Source organism: Rhinolophus sinicus, chromosome 3 (genome assembly GCF_057876585.1).
Source record: "Rhinolophus sinicus isolate RSI-liver-muscle chromosome 3, RSI-T2T, whole genome shotgun sequence".
Taxonomy (NCBI): domain Eukaryota; kingdom Metazoa; phylum Chordata; class Mammalia; order Chiroptera; family Rhinolophidae; genus Rhinolophus; species Rhinolophus sinicus.
This window is the reverse complement of record NC_142503.1, coordinates 27,254,008-27,271,207: the sequence shown is the minus strand read 5'-3', so window position 1 is coordinate 27,271,207 and position 17,200 is coordinate 27,254,008. Positions and strand designations below refer to the sequence as shown.

Here is a 17,200-nt window from a genome sequence, read left to right as displayed (position 1 = left end):
GCTAAAGATTGTTGAATTACTCTGATTGCACAAATGTACCATAGACAATAAATCAAATAATAATGACGAAACTGTTTCAGTTACCCCGTGCATAGGGGTGACCTGTATTGCTCCTTGATTAGCTATTAGAGTTGCTTTTCTTATAAACATAATAATAATTTTGGTAACACTGTTTCGGCCCAATCTCAGAACACATACCAGACGAATTCTACATCTTCCCCAAAAATGCAACATCAAGAAGTACTTGGGTCTGTCAATAGCCATATTTCTTTTCAAAGAAGCAAAGAACATCCCTGCTTTTATTACCAGATGCCTCCCCGTGCATTTGAAAGAATGATAGTTGAGTGTGTGATTATGAAGCCAACAAAAAAGCCGACTGCTATTTGGGGAAAATTTATAAGCCAATATAAATTCAGTAAAATTCAACAAACATATACTGAGTAGTTTAAACAAATAACATTTGAATTTACATGCTTCACGCTAAGGCTATGGAAAACAAATACCTGAAAAACACCGGAAACGCTCTCCACATCCATCTTCTGTTGGACATCCTAGAGTAGGTTCACACGATTGTGTTTGAAAAGCACTGCCGCTGCAAGGTTGGCCTCCGTACTGCCCATAAACAGCAACTGACCGCCTGCGAGTCTAAACAAAAACCAGAGGTGCTTTTCGCTATCTCCAGATTCCTTTATCTAAGAAACAAAATCTAAGAGAAATTAATACAACTGGAGAAGCAACATTTGGGAAATGGTTCTGGTGTCCTACAGAAGTAAAATTTCCAAAATCAATGAACTCACAGACCCATCCGTCCTTGAACCCAGTGACACATGGGTTATTATTTATAGAGCGCTTCCAGCTATGTATTTACTCTCAGTGTTTAGTGCTAAAAAATAAAAATAAAATTAGTGAATCTTTAAGAAAGTAACCTGAAAGAGTTATCTGGGTAGACATATAAGAAAATAGACTGTAATATAGAATAATTAATGTGTTTGCCAAAGGTATGGACCAAGAGCTAGTTAGAAAGGTGAATATGAATTTCGCTCGAGGGAGGGTAAGGGTACTGGGAAGGAGGTTGAGATGAGGTGGAGTTTGGAAAACTTTTTTAAAAAGTTGTGGTAACTCATTTGAGTTGAATGTTAAGCCTTCTTCAGGAAAAGCAAGGCAAGGCAAAACAATCCAACAAAAAATAAGTTAATATGGAAGTCAAATTTATAAAACAGAAGCCCAAGCAGTCCAGAGGTGAAGTCACATCTACAATGGAATTTTATGAGACAATCAAAGTCATTGACCTCTGAAATGGGAAATATGTCAAAAGCAAATGTGGCATGGGATGGAGTTGGGGGGAAAGTAGGGTAAGTTGAAGAAATCATCAAGCCAAATGAGAAACAAATAATCATACCAAAATTCACTTAATAGGAATGAACACATGTATCCAATGTTTAAACAAAAAGAAAGATCTACAAAATCCTTTTCCTCCCCAAAGGCAATCAAAGGTGCATCTTTTAGCCTCTTCCTATGCTCACCTCTTTCTCATTAATGAAAAGGAACAAAATCTGAGATTCCAGAGAATTTAATACTTAAGCAAAGACCAACAGGGCAGGCTAGATACATTGAATCTGTTCCTCCCTTTGACATTGGGTTAGAAGTGGGGATTCCTTGGGACAAAGAGTCATAGTAATGGGATTTGAACGCTGAGCGGTTTGCATCAGCCTGGGTCCGGCTCTGGCACCCATTATTGCATCTAAGCAGAGGCACCATAGAGGAATGTCAGTGGGGAATGGAACTCAGGACAGTTTCTTAACAAGGTTTTGGTTTCTGTATTTAAATGGTGAAGACACCTTTCCTGTATGGCTCATTAATTGGTCATTTTCTGAAGTTCCAGAGCACAGTCTGTGTTGTTTGTGTAAGTAAAGTTTCACCTCTCCATATCCCAGGATGACCTTGACAAGGGATCACCCTCAGCAGTCTCATTCTCACCTGTCAAATTCTGGTCTTATGACCCCTTTTTCATTTTCACTTGTCTCTTTCTGGATGAAAATTTTCATTTTATAAGCTAGGGATATATCTATCCATGATGACACTTCACTCAAAGAAAAATATTACTAATATGAAAAACACCTTCTAGCTATTTCAATTTAGTGTTCTTTCTTAACTTGCTTTTAAATTATAAAAATGTTTTCTGTGATTAGTGTTTGTTTGATGTTTGCTTTGTTATTCATGTACTTGTTTGCCTGTAATCAGAGTCATCAGTATTATATTTGCCAGAAGCCAAATTCTGCATTTGTGTAACTTGTTTTGTCAATACCATTCATGGAGGTACTAAATAAATGATGAAAATGATAGTTATGGTGATGTTTCCAAATTATTTCTGTAATATGTTTCTGTTATTTCAATAATTAAAAAATAAATATTAAATACACAGCTGCATCCAAACTGATCCACCTTAAAATATTTTACAAATATTAAATTATGTTGTGTACCTAAAACTAATATAATGTTATCTGTCAATTACATTTCAATAAAAAATACTTAACCGCTCAAAGATTCAGAACCTTTAAAATAAACATTGTATTTTTGGAATTTATCCTAAGACAATTATCAGAAAAGAGGATATATATCTATGTATAAAAATGTTCATTAAAGTTTTATTTATAATAACCAAAAATGTAAATACCTAAATCTCAAACAGTAGGAAAGTAGATAAGTAAAATTTGTATATTCATATAATGAACCATAATCCAGCTTTTAAAATTCAAGCTGATAGTACAATGTGAGGTTAAAATACTAGAATACAAAACTATAATCAAATAATCCTATTTTTTAAAAATTGTAAACAAACAGAAAGAAAACAAATTGAAAGAAATACATACCAAAATGCTGGTATATTGGTTTCTACTAAATGGTGAAAATATAAGTAGTATTTTCTTTATTTATACTTTCTGTTTTATCTCCAATGAATAATTTATAAGCAGGAAAAAAGATATTTTGATACTTTATTTTTATTTCGTAAGTATTAAACTTTAATATAAATAAAGTACAGCACAGAGAATGTGGTCAATAATGTTCCAACAACTATGTATAGTGCCAGGTGGGTACCAGACTAATCGGGGGATCTCTGCACAAATTATGTAAATGTTGAACCACTGTGCTGTATATCTGAAACTAATACAAAATAATATTGAATTTCAACTGCAACTGCAAAAAATAAATAAATAATTAAAAAAAAAATAATTGAACTTCATAGCATCAGAAAATATTTGACTTTTCATGGTCATTCACCATTTGTCAGGTAAAGAAAAGCAGTCATTTTGCTACTTGTTAGTGTTTGTTTCGAATAGTAAGAAACGTTGAACCCGATAAATATGAAACAGATTTTGAATTATCTACTAACTCTATTTCATGCTGTTTTCATCTCTCTAATAGCTCATGAGTTAGTGAGTTGCTTTTCATTTTTATCCTATGTAGATCTCTAGGCTCAAATGTAAGATTTAGAAAAGTCCTGCAAGAAAAATTAGAATGCAGAAATCACTTTACTATAATATTCATTATTAAATAAGTTATATTTTTTCTTTAAAATTATTAATTATATTTTTAAGAAATAAAACATAGCATTCAAAAGTTAATGCCATTTTCTCCATACCTAAGCTATTTCTGCATGTAAATAATACACACAAAGTTTTTGCATGGTCCTACCTGAGACTTAGTACAACCATTGCATTCTGACCAAGGGCCAAAGGAATCCCACTGGCAATTGACGGGAGAGGAGGCACTGTCAGTGTTCATCACAAAGCAGGTAGAAAGACAAGAGACAGGGGACACAAAGAATAGTCAAAACTTGCTTCACAATTTTTTTCCCCAGAGGCACCAAAAGTTTCAAAAAATATATAAATTATATATGTAAAAAGAATCCACTGTTAGAGATTAACATTTATTAAACAGCTATAATGTACAAGGCACTATGTAGACACTCGAGTTGTAGACACATTAAGCGAGATAGGTCACTGACCATTGAAAGAGGGGAAGACAAAAACACAGATGCATAAACAAATAATCATAAAACAATAATACAACCACAATCCATAATACAGTATATCTAGTTTGAAAGATTTCATAACAAATGTGCACAGTATAATATGTTGTGGCAATATAGATAAGGGAGTGTTCAGAGTTGGGAAGAATAAGTGAGAAGACACAGGAGGAAGGTATTATAGCCTTTGAAAGGATTCTGAATGATTAGTGGAAGAGTTATACAGAAACTCTTAACTGGGAGACAAGAAGCTCTAGAAAGACCCTCTGAGAAGTGGGAAACTAAAAACTGGCCAAGGCTAATTGGACAGGAGTTTATTTTTCAACTCTCCCCTGTTTACTTAGGCCACTTCTTAAGCACACACCCATATAGGGGAAATTTGGGCTTAAACAATTCCACTCAAATAAAATACATGTGGCAGATGGTGAGTTGACTTCCATGCATATTGGGGAAATTTAAGCCTAAACAATTCCAGTCAAATAAAACACATGTGGCAGATGGTGAGTTGACTCCCATGCATACAGGGGAAATTTGAGCTTAAACAATTCCACTCAAATAAAATACATGTGGCAGATGATGAGTTGACTCCCATGCAATGCTTGACTCCAGTTGCGTCAAGGGGGTCACATGGCTTAGACCTAAGAAATTCAGGAAGCCTAGCCTAAAAGCACACTTACAAAGGGTAAAGGAATGAAGACTCTGGGTTTCTGCATTTCGAGCACATTTCTAGCCTTGGAAACATCTTAAGTCATGGTGGTATCTTAAGGATGCCAGGTGACCGTGGAAGTAAGGAGTCCCATTCTGGAGTGTGTACTCAGGTGCTTTTATGGGGCCAACCTTGCTAACCTGTAGTCTTGAGGTGGCCCCAGTGATCCAAATGCCTTAGAATTTTTAACCCTTAAGTAATCTGAACTTGCTATTTTTCTATTTTGTGTCCAAGGGACAGGCTGCAGCCTTCCCCAAACACCAAGGTTGAGGAAGGAAAGCTTGGTTGGCCTCACCTCTGTGCTCCCACAGCACCCTGTTCAGGCCTCTTGCAGAGCCTTTAGCAAATCTGTATTGAAATTGACTGTTTCAAGATCTGAATCACCCACTAGATTCTCAGTGTTGTCTTGGCCCTCTTTGTATCCCCAGTCACTAGCACGGCGCCTGACACATATTCTGATAGTTCGATCAAGTGAACTGACCTGATCCTGTCCCACCAACTGACAATGAAAGCAAAACAAAGCCATGGGTGAATGATTCCAGCTTTCTTTCAAGTCTCAAAAGTCAATAAAACTATTTTCCTACAAAACGCTCAACCTTTAAAATCCAAAGAATATTTTGCAATGACTACGTTTAAAGATCAAATTCTGCTTTAAGCTGTGTAGGGTGGCTGCAAATCTCTGAAATGCAGGTAAAATCTTGGAACTGGGACAAGGAAAAATCTTTGAGCTGGTTTTAATCTTCAGGTTTCTTCCTTATAGAGATAAAATAAAGTAAAATAAAGATAATAATACAACAAGCTTTTGCTTTCACTGCCTTTTCTCAAAATGTGGAAAGATAGTGTTGAATGGATAAACATGCTCAGGCTGCAAAGTAGAAATCTGGCTGTAAAGAATTTACTAACGATAAAAAAATTAATTGTTAATGATTTCCACACACAATCCAAAAAATTCTCACCTTGAAAAACCTGGGAACTCGCCTATAAATCCCACCAAGATGAATAAACTTATTGCCTAGGGAGAAATAAAAGCATTAATTTAGTTTGCAATTTTTTATGAGTTGAAGGGGAATACATTTGTGCAAATCAAGATTTGTGATTTAGGAATACAAAGAGTGAAAGAACTATGAAGAAGGCTCAATACCTATGCTTGTCTTTTAAGTTTCCATTTTAAATAAAAATTTAATGTAATTCTGTTGCATGTGCCTCCTACTATATTCATTTCTATGGACAAACAAATTGAAAATGCTCCTGAGTTAAATGATCACACATACTTATTTAGGGTCCCATCATCTTTTAATTCCTTTCTCCACTCTCCTTCTCTCTAACTCCAGTACTCATGAGGACACTCAGAAAGCCTGGAAGAAAGAGTAGTGCCAAGGGCTGCAGAATTAAAAAGGAAACAAACTTCATAAATGAAGAATCAAAAGTCAAGACACATCCCCAGCTAGAGGGGCAGTGATGACCGTCATACTCCTTCATTCTGTGGGTGTCTCCTTCAGTCTGTGAAACACCTCCGAGACCTTTTATAATCATCTTTACATGATACCACCAGCCTAAATATTGGGGATCTGACAGGTTACAAACTTGTATGTAAAATGTGATTGCATATAAAAAGTAGGAAAAGAAATGGACTGAAACATTAACAGTGGTATCTTTCGGTAGAAAAATAATAGATATTATCTTAGTTTTGAACTTAGTTTTGCCAATAAGGTAGCATTGTAATCTGGAAAAGGACATTTTTTTTAGAGACAAAAATACCACCACAGTATAACTGGTAGAAGACAGGTGATAACCTGAGGTCAGTTCGGGGTACAGAGAGAAAGCAGAGGCCCTGACCTGAGACATCACTGTACATGACCACGTCCCAGCCCCATGAGAATCCTGCCTTAGGGTCACAAACCCCATGGTCATCTCAGTCCAGGGAGGAGAGAGTAAAAGGCTGGACCACAGCCAGATTAAAAGGAAGGACTTTTGGCTCTGAAGTCCTTCTGAAACACTTCAAACCCAAGTTATCTCCTATCCAAGGGACACAGAGAAAACCAAGGGGATGGTAGGACCATATTTCTGAATTTAGTTCACATGAGTGGGAGGAAGAGACAAAAGAATACTGCCCCTTAAAAGGCCAGACCTGGAAACCATTTCTCGTGGTATTTTCATAGCACAAGTTTCCTTTCTCTTAAATGTATCACAAAAGCATGCCCTTCACGTTTAGTGTAAAAATATGAATATCTACTTTCAAATATAGATGAGAACTCTGCATGCAACTTGCAGGAAAATAATTTATATTTTGGTATTCTGTCAGACAATTCAAGGATAAAAGTATATTTACTATCATGGCAGAATACCATAATAATCAATGATTGTGAACAAATTATTTTTTTTTAAGATTTAAAATTTTTATTGGGTAGGGGAAGAGGACTTTATTGGGAAACAGTGTGTACTTCCAGGCCTTTTTTCCAAGTCAAGTTGTTGTCCTTTTAGTCTTAGTTGTGGAGGGCGCAGCTAAGCTCCAGGTCCCGTTGCTAGTTGCAGGGCATGCAGCCCACCATCCCTTGCAGGAGTCAAACCGGCAACCTTGTGGTTGAGAGGACGTATTCCAACCAACTGAGCCATCTGGGAGCTCAGCAGCAGCTCAGCTCAAGGTGCCCTGTTCAATTTTAGTTGCAGGGGGCGCTGCCCACCATCCCTTGCAGGACTCGAGGAATCGAACTGGCAACTTTGTGGTTGAGAGGATGCGCTCCAATCAACTGAGCCATCCAGGAGGCAGCTCAGCTCAAGGTGCCGTGTTCAATCTTAGTTGCAGGGGGTGGAGCCCACCATGCCTTGCGGGACTCAGGGAGTTGAACCCGCAACCTTGTGGTTGAGAGCTCACTGGCCCATGTGGGAATCAAACCAGCAGCCTTCAGAGTTAGGAGCATGGAGCTCTAACCGCCTGAGCCTCCGGGCCGGCCCCGTGAACACATTTTTTAAGCACAAAACATTTAGTAAGGTGTCTCATTATAAAATAAGTAAGGAAATCAGTTGATGGTTAATACAAATATTAGGCAAAAGTGTATTGGCTAGATGATGGTAGGAAAAGCATCATATTCTTTTTGAGCTAACAAATATTCTAAAATTTTAAATGAAAATACAAGAAAGAGTAATAGAGATTAGATTACATCCTAATTCTAACTGTGTAGGGTTACTTAGTGTTCTAGCATAATAACGTTAAACAAATTAACGTTGTGATTTCTGTCTAACTTTTAATCATTTAATTCCATGTAATTTCATGCTTGAGTTATTCAAGACCCAATCTCGCTCCTCCTCCCACCCCATTGAAAAGTGAGCATAGATTCAGTATTGCAAATGGAAAGCGTAGAGACCACAAAAGCAATTGAAATTATTGTTCCAGCATTATAATGAAAAAGTTGTAGATTAACTACCAAATTTAATTTGCAATAATAGGAAATGCAGTAACAATTTCAACTTATTTTTGCATCCCAGACATATAGTTTATGATACCAACTTCCGTTTTTGATCCTGTCTTTTGTTGAACAGTAATTTTTTTTTTTTTTTCCACACTTGGTCATTTTGCATTGGGTCAGCGTGTGTACTTGCTAAATCTTTCATTTCATTCCATCTGTCTGTAGCTTCTACTCTCACAATCCTGACACTTTCATCCAGAATTCCAAATTCTAAAGTTCCAGAGTCTCCAATTTCTCTTTTCTTGAAAGCTTTTAAATAAGTCAAACCATGGGGGCTCATTGCACTGTTCCAAATCAAACACACACAAAAATACACAGGAGGGAATTTTTCCTTAACAAAGAACAATAATATGTTTGTATTTCTCAATGGCTTTCTCTGGACTTTCATAAACATTTCTCCAGTTTCTGATTCCCAGACCTCTGAACTCATAGTTTAACTGCAAAACAAGGAAAAGGAATTCACTTTGGCTGAACTATTGAATACACTTAAGCAAAAATTTTTTAAATGTCACCCTCAGATCTTTCTCTTCCTTATGTGCCCATGTCCCTTCCTTATTTGAGTTCTTTTAGTTAAGCCTTACTCCCTTTTGAGATAGCTTTGTTTGCAAAAGTAATGAAATAATCTTACCTTCATGTTGGGGAAAACAGTCGAGGTAGAAGAGAGGAAGAAAATTTCTGCTGTGAGCGCCCCGTGAATTTTCAACAGCAGGAAGAGCCCAGCAACCTACACCCTCCCTGTGTCTCCCTACTGGGGAGTCTCTTGGCACTCTTATATAGAGCAAGTACTCCTGAGACTTAGCTCGTAGCCCAATCAGATTCTCCAGGACATAAAGAGCCCGCCCCTGTACTCAGGCTGTGTCTTGCAGCCAGATGCGTCTTATCAATCTACACAGGCCTTAGCTCCAGCCAGCTGGGACTATTTGGAAGTTCTGAGAAAACATCTGCAAATCGAGGAAGGCAGCAAATGTTCTCAGTTCAACGTTTAAGTGATTTTCAATCAAAGGAGACTCTGTGTAAGGCAAGGAAAACGCCTCTTTCCTGTCTCAATCTACTAAACCAAGCAGATATTTTCATGATTCTCTTAAAGGATATTATACACTAGACTTTAAGAGTAAACACTTTGTGGTACCAAAGATCTAAATGCAAGTCTGTCACTCAAAATGCAAATGGAACATTGTGGGGTGGAATTCCCCACCCACCCCTAAAATAAATATGTATAGCCTAATACAATATAATATCTATCTTTCATACTTGATTTTCATAGAATGATCATAAAAAGCACCACTATTTGCAAACATATTTAAAGGCATCACTAATTTCCCAAAGAATTTCCCTTAATCCTTTGATATCCAGATTACACTGTTGGGAAATTTTTATCATGGTCATCATGTGTGTCCATTTTCTCTTCTTCAACTGTTACCTTGTCTTATTCTGACAGATCCTCATTTTCCATGGCTTTACATTGATTCCAGCAGTTCTCCAACTTCATGTTAATAGATTTCATGAAACGTTGCATTTTTAGTAAGATTTTCAGATTTTCTATTGACGTTGAGCTACAGTTTCGTTTGCATGGTTTGGCTAAATATTCTGACACCTGCTGCTAGGGCATTATGGGTAGGAGAGACATAAGTGTTACGTGAAAAATGAAATTTGAATTGAGAGTAATTTTAGAAGTAAACATTCCATTAGTGAATATTATCCATTGTTAATGTTTTTTTATATATTCAAAGAACTTGAATAATAGAGACCCACCCCACTCCCTCCCTTCATAAATTCCAGAGACAAAGCTCCCACATCTTTTATTCAAACTATTAGTGATTTGTGTGGAAGAAATTTTGCCACAAAAAAGATGACTTCTGATTTCTCAAAGATACACATATTTTTATTCAACTCGAATTGCATGAATTCCAGATGTCATAGACTCTTCTTAAGTACTCAGTGTGCAATTCCACATTCAGTGGCTGTCTTGGTTTGGGTTCCCTGAGAAGCAGATGCTGAGACAAGAGTCAATTGCAAATAGGTTTTTTTTGGGGGGCGGGGGAAATTTGGGGGTTTTGTTGGGGTTGTATTATTTGCTTTGTGGATTTTGTTGTTGTTGTTGAGAAGTGATCCTAGCAAGCACTGCTGAGGGGTGGAAAAGTGAGACTGGGAAGGAAAGGAAGTCAGTAAAAGGTACTTAATCATGCAAGATCCTACTGTGGCAATTAGAACTCAGTCCCAATGAGGAAATCTGGGAGACATCGCAGAGCAAGTCTCAGAGTTACTCTAAGAGGTAAGGAAACTGGGGGCTGTAGGCTGAGCACACATCTGTAGCCGTAAAAAACAAAGGCTTTCAAGTACAGAATTGCAGGTATTTACAGTATTTGCAGGTATTTGCCTTTGTCATGTAGAGGTGAGTGCTGAGAGAACATGGGCAGGACACCAACAGTTCCTGCTACACTTGATTTTCATTCATGCATGCATGCATGCATTAATTTGTTTATTCTAAATTTAACTAATATTTACTTAGGATATATCATATGATAGGTTATGGGCTTTGACAAATAGAAACCTTGAGCAATATCCTTCTTTATTTTCATTCCTTACATACTATAAGATCATACGAATAAGCCCATTTATAGAATACCCTTAGTCTAGAGCAGGGGTGTCCAAACTGTGGCCCGTGGGCCAAATGCGGTCCGCAATCCATTTTTTATTGGCCCGCAGCAAATTCCAAAAATATATTTAGTTTACTTAAATAAACCAGGTGAGGCAATACATACTTCACTTCGAGTGAGTGGCCCAGCTGTTTGTGTATTTTACCGCATACGGCCCTTGGTAAAAAACGTTGAAAAAAGTCTGGACACCCCTGGTCTAGAGGATCAGTCATGTTGCATACAGATGCACCTACAATAAATTTAGAACTTGAATTGTTCAGTTCCCAGAGATTATTTAACTCTAAAAAATTTACAAAAAATGTCCTTTCCCCAAGTGCTTTGCACTCTCACATCTCCATATCTTTGCTTTCACGCAAACAGTGTTTCTTCTGTCTGGAATTTCAATGGAAGAGCCATTGGAACAAAGCCTGTTAGTAGGTGGGAGCCACACTGAGGAAAATTTGACTGCCACCATATATGTTATGTGGACTTTATTCAAAGGACAACGGGAACTCACTCACTGGAAGTTTTAAACAATCAAAGCCATGCTTGAGGATGGTTGAAACATTGTAGTGTACAGACTCCACGGAAGGGGTAAGGAGGAGAAGCAGGAAGTATGATTTGGAACTTATTTCAATATTCAGACAAAGGGGAATCAAGGCCTCATTTAAGAAGGGATCGACAAGGGACCAGAGAATTCACAAGGCTTAGTGACTGAACATAGTTTCATGTCTGACTGACTGAGAAAACTGGAAGAATTTAGGAAAAAATTAGTGAAAGAGAGAAATAGACAGTTGAAGAGGAGGAAGTGGTTTTGGAGAGGGGACATTTTTATTTTGGAGAAAACGTTCAACATATAACTGGAAAGGCAGATTTCTTCAAGAAGAAATATTTGGGAAAGGGATATGGGTAGAGCCACAGGCATGAGTGGACATCAGTGGACATCATGGGAGACTAATCACAATAAAGTATAAAGCCACAAGAAATGCCCCTGATCAGGGTGTAGGAAGATGGAGAAAAGCCAGAAAGGAGTGGGGGCGGGGGTTACAGTAGAAAGAAAACGGAAACAACGCAGTGTGAAGCCATTTCAGGAGAATTTCAAGGAGAGGTCAGTCAACAATGACAAGTACCGTACTGAGGTCAAAGAGGAGTATTGATGGAAGACCACACGGCCCGACAATTTAAACATTGTGGATAAACTGAAGGCAGTTTCCCAACATATTTTCCACTCTGGTGCTGCAAGACACTTCAAAACAATTAATTTGGGGGTTAAATAGGTGGAAGAAGCTGTATGTATTATAGAGCAGAGCTTCTCAGCCACTGAATTACTGACCTTTTTGGCTTAATCATTCTGTATTGGTGGAGGGGGTGGGGAGGAAGCTGTCCTGTGCATCTTGAGGACATTCAGCAGCATCCCTGGTCTCTACCCACTAGATGGCAGTAACACCCTCCCCAGTCATGATCAAAAATGTGCCCCGACTTGGCCAGGTGTCCCCACACGCATAAACAATATACACCACCATTAAGGAGCACAGGTTTGTCTACCCCTAGCAAATGCCCAGCCTTAGATTCACAAAGCACAGTGTACAGTGCCTTATAAATTAAATGTTTTGAAAGTTCTACACCAAGTAAAACTTCTTGTTAACTATTTTCAAACCAGTTTCCTAAATTCATGTGACCCCAGAACTTGTATTTCTAACACCTCCCAAACTGGCATATGTTGCATGCTTTGGCAAATGGTGTCTGAACCAATACTGAATCAGTAGAGGGGGAAAGCAAATTTCTGCCAGACTGGGAAAGGCCCAGCCCTCTGGTCATCTCCTGCTGCAACACAGCGCCTGTCCCGGTGAGTCCTCATTTCCCTTGGTAGCAACTCAGAGACTGTTAACATCCCCAGACCCTAACGAAACTATTCATTAACGATACCAAGAAGCTGTTCTGGTCCACCTAGGGGAGATATTTGAAAACATTTTTAAAAGCCTATTTCATTTACTAGCCATTTCGTGTGTTTTTTTGTTTGTTTGTTTTTTAAATTTATTGGGCTGACAATTGTTATTAAAATTACATAGATTCCAGGTGTACAATTCTGTATTACATCATCTATAAATCCCATTGTGTGTTCACCACCCAGAGTCAGTTCTCCTTCCATCACCATATATTTGATCCCCCTTACCATCATCCCCCACCCCCCCTTACCCTCTGGTAACCACTAAACTATTGTCTGTGTCTATGAGTTTCTTTTTGTTCTGACTTGTTCCAACAGATTCCTCTGACTCTGGAGGCATAGGCGGAACGAACTCACTGGGGAAGGATAAAGCCACTTTTGCTGTTCTATCGAGACTGATATAAGGTCAGAATTGAAAAACCCAGAGTTTGGAGCAAAGAGGCAACAGCACCCCCTAGTGGCATGCGTGCTCCAGTCCCTCGATTAAAAGAATAACATTAGGCTCTGGAGTTAACCCACTTGGCAGACGTGAGAAACATTGAATCTTCTTAGGCTCCCAGTCAAGTGCTTGTTAAGCTAATAAATACTCCAGGTGGTATCTCTTTTTCCATTAAAGTGTCACTGTGTGAATAGTTTGAGAGTGAAAAATGACTATTAGGCAATGCCTTATCCAAAGGAAGTTTTCAGCAAAATAATGGTTGTTAAATGTTTTATCATTACACCTAACAAGATTCTGCCATCGCTACTGGTAGCACTGTTTTAAATACTGTAATTTGTGCATTAGTTTAAAGTGAGGTTACTAGATTAGTAATCTTTGTTGGCATCCAGTCCTTGGTATGAACGCTTAAGGTTTAAATAAATTAAGAAATATTTACAGGGCTTCACACCTCCCTTTTAGACACATGTCATTGCTCTTTACAACACTGGACAAGCCTTTGCCCCAGTGGTTCTGAAGGCTGCAGAAAGCAAGGATCAAATTACAATCAGTAGGTGATAAGATGTTCTGTCGTTATGGTTTTCTTTCTTTTCTTTTTTTTATTAGTTTCAGGTATACAAAACAATGTAATAGTTAGACATTTATCATTTATATCCCTCACACAATGATAACCCCCCACCCCCATCCACTACCCCTCTGACATCGCACACAGCCACTGCATTTCCACTGTCTCTATTCCTAATGCTGTGTTCCACTTCTTGTAACTATATATAACCATATAACTATATATATATATATAACTATATATAACTATATATAACTATATATATATATATATATATGGTTTTCAATAGTGGCAGGCACTTGCTAAATTTAGGAGGCTGCCGAGATTTGTTTGGGTTTCTACCTATCATCTGAGTTTTTCAGTTGTCTGCAATGCACAAAGTGGCAGTAGCCTGCAAGTTCAAGATATTATTTCATTTGGTTTAAATTTCAATTAAGTTAAACAGCTCTGAGAAGGAAGATACAAAATGCAAAGATTTCCATTGTTCTCTAACTGCATTACATATGATAAAGTCCTACAGAGAAAGAGTGAATATCGAAAGACAAGATAAGGGTAAACGGGATCAAATATATGGTAATGGAAGGAGAACTGACTCTGGGTGGTGAACACGCAATGTGTTATATAAATGATGTATTACATAATTGTACACCTGAAACCTATGTAACTTTACTAACCATTGTCACCCCAATAAACTTCAATTTAAAAAAAAAGACAAGGTCATTTATTTGACCTACACTTTAAATTTGTGGTGCCTACAAAGAAATTGATTTTTTCAGATCAAGAGTTCAGCCTATTGTAGCCCTAAAATAAAAATCACTCTCAGAAAATGTCCTTATCTAAAACCTGTTCCCTAATTTTAAACTTTTCTTCCTTAAACTCTCTCTAACAGATATAGTTTCATATCAGATTAATCATTATATACTCCATAGGCCAGGAAAAATAAAGAATGGATGGTAGAAAGAAGTAAACTCCTGAACTGTACAAACTCTTCAAATGTTTGTGAAAAAAACCTTGGAAATCAGTGATGAACAGTCACCAACACATAACTAGAACTTCTCCTTAAAAGGAGGAATTTTCCTGAAAACAGTAAAGGATACTAAGTTATATTTCACTAGTATAAAAATGTGCTCTAAAGGCAGGCAGTCTGGGTTCAAGTCTTAGGCAAGTTGCTTAGCTACTTTGATCCTCTTGCTTCCTTATCTAAAAAGTGGAAATAATATTATCTAACTCATAGGGTTGTTATATTACATGAATCCAAGTAAAGCAGTTAGCACTGTGCCTAGAATATAGTCAGCTTAGTCCAAAAAACACAAGCTATTATGCAAAAGATTAGAAACAACCCAAATATTCATCAATCATGGATTGGTTAAGTAAATTACAGTATACACATTAAGTGGATTATACAACTATAATAATACTGAAGAAGTTCTCTATGCACTGATGTGGAAAGATTTACAAAATGCATTGTTAAGGAGAAAAAAGAAAGATACAAAAACAGTAAGTTACTTTGGAGTTAAAGGAAGGAGGATAAGGATATATTCATATTTGTTTACATTTACATGAATATATTTTTACATGAATATATATTTCATATTTATATATTTTATATTTTACATGAATATATATTTACATGAAACTCTGGAAGGATACAGAAGAAACTAATACAAATTATTATCTGACTGGGGATGCATGTGAGAAGGGGCTGAGAGAAAAGATGGAAACAGAATAAATAGAAAAAGAGATGGCACTAAGACTTTTTACCTTATACTAGTTTATATTTTAATTGTACATTAATAAATGCACTACCTATTCAAAAATGAAATTTAAAATTTTTTAAATTTTATTTTGTTAGCTGCTATTATTTTATCATTCAGAATGCAATAGAATAAGCATCCTAAAGATTCTCTGTCCTTTGATTGCTTATTTGTTCATTTGTTTGAGGGAACTGGGATATATTGTAAGAATATACATTGCAATAATAGAAACAGGATTCTTACTGAAATACTTCATGGACACAAAGGCCAAAAAGATGGTCTGGATACAATGTAGATCTAGTAATTCATAGATCTTCACTTTAGTGCACTGCTGATACAGTTCCCTGATTTTTATGTGACCATACTTCCAAAAGTATCCTCTTTCATAGTGAGCATAAGAGTAAAGTGCACTGATCATACGTATTTAAATACACGTGATGATGTAATAAGTTACCCTTACGCATAAAGAGACTAGTTTCACTCTCTTTTTCCTTTTTCCTCCTCCTTCAGCTTCTATTAGTATGGGCCTGTTTCTTGGGAGAAAATGTGGTTTGCCAGAATAGAGCATCAGACCTTGTCTCGAATACAGGCTTTACTATTTACTGGCTTTGTTATTCTTTTAAGCCGCAATTTTCTTACTTAAAATAAAGATAATGAAATCTTCTTTATGGGGCTGATGAAATTTGAGATATATAAAATGCACACTGCAGCATCTTGAGCTCATACAGGTCTCTACACTCACGAACTATATATATATATATACACACACACACACACACACACACACACACACACATAAGTGAATGTGAGCCAAAGAAAAAATTTAGCAAACCAGTTTATCCAAAGATATTCCTCCAACTATTCACAGTCTGGGTGTCAGACTTCCTGAGAACAGTATCAATTTGCAAACTCTCAGTCCAGAAGGAACCTGGTTAATAATTACCAGGGAGATTGCTATGAGACATTAGATTCTTATGGATCTGGGAAGATTGTCACAAGGGGACTAGAGCTATTTTACTGCTCTCCACTTACATGATCGAAAATGAGAATGTACAGGCTTGTCAAAGTGTGAAGATCCTTTTCTTTACATTGAAATGATAGCAACTAGCACTGTGATTGTGATGGGACAGCTCACACCAATGAGAACATTCAGTTGACAGCTGTGTTATTATAGCTTTGATTAAGCAAAGAGTAAAACCAATTTTGTTAATAAATGCTTTTATTGACAAAAAATATTCAAAACAAGTGGCCCCAATGCAGGGTGAAACAAAAACGGCACTTCAATTGTGAAAAAGTTGGGAAGAATTCTGCAGAACATTTAACATTTAATGTAGACTCAATGAAGGTTAGTTTTAGTGGCTTCTCACATCAAGGCTAAAATGGGGATACCTCAAAATGGGAAGTAGACCTTCAAAACTGTCCAAACACAAGAAGTAACCTCTCTGTTCGCAGGGGAAATTGAATAACACACTTGAATTGTATAAAACAGACCCATGAAAATGGACATACCTGATGCTTTATCTGAAGTGTATCTAAAATTGCCACTTACTTTTTCTCTCCTGCTGTTTTTAGCCATGGTGGGTTGAGGAACATACATTATAATAAGATGGACAGATAAATAAAAAAAATAATGGAATACAAGGTGATAAGTTACCTCTGAGTCATTC

The 17,200-nt window shown here is 37.0% G+C and overlaps 1 protein-coding gene across 1 annotated transcript in view; it reads right to left on the bottom strand.

Annotated features, from left to right (window-relative positions):
* The window catches only part of C7 (complement C7), a 44,911-nt gene extending 35,952 nt beyond the window's left edge, over positions 1–8,959 (bottom strand). The window contains exons 1-4 of the mRNA XM_019737256.3: positions 8,826–8,959; positions 5,690–5,745; positions 3,694–3,769; positions 504–645 (exon numbers count right to left, since the gene is read on the bottom strand). Coding sequence (XP_019592815.3) covers positions 504–645; positions 3,694–3,769; positions 5,690–5,745; positions 8,826–8,831 — 280 coding nt within the window. The 5' untranslated portion in view covers positions 8,832–8,959. The remainder of the gene's footprint in view (positions 1–503; positions 646–3,693; positions 3,770–5,689; positions 5,746–8,825) is intronic.
* Positions 8,960–17,200: the final 8,241 nt, after the last annotated feature.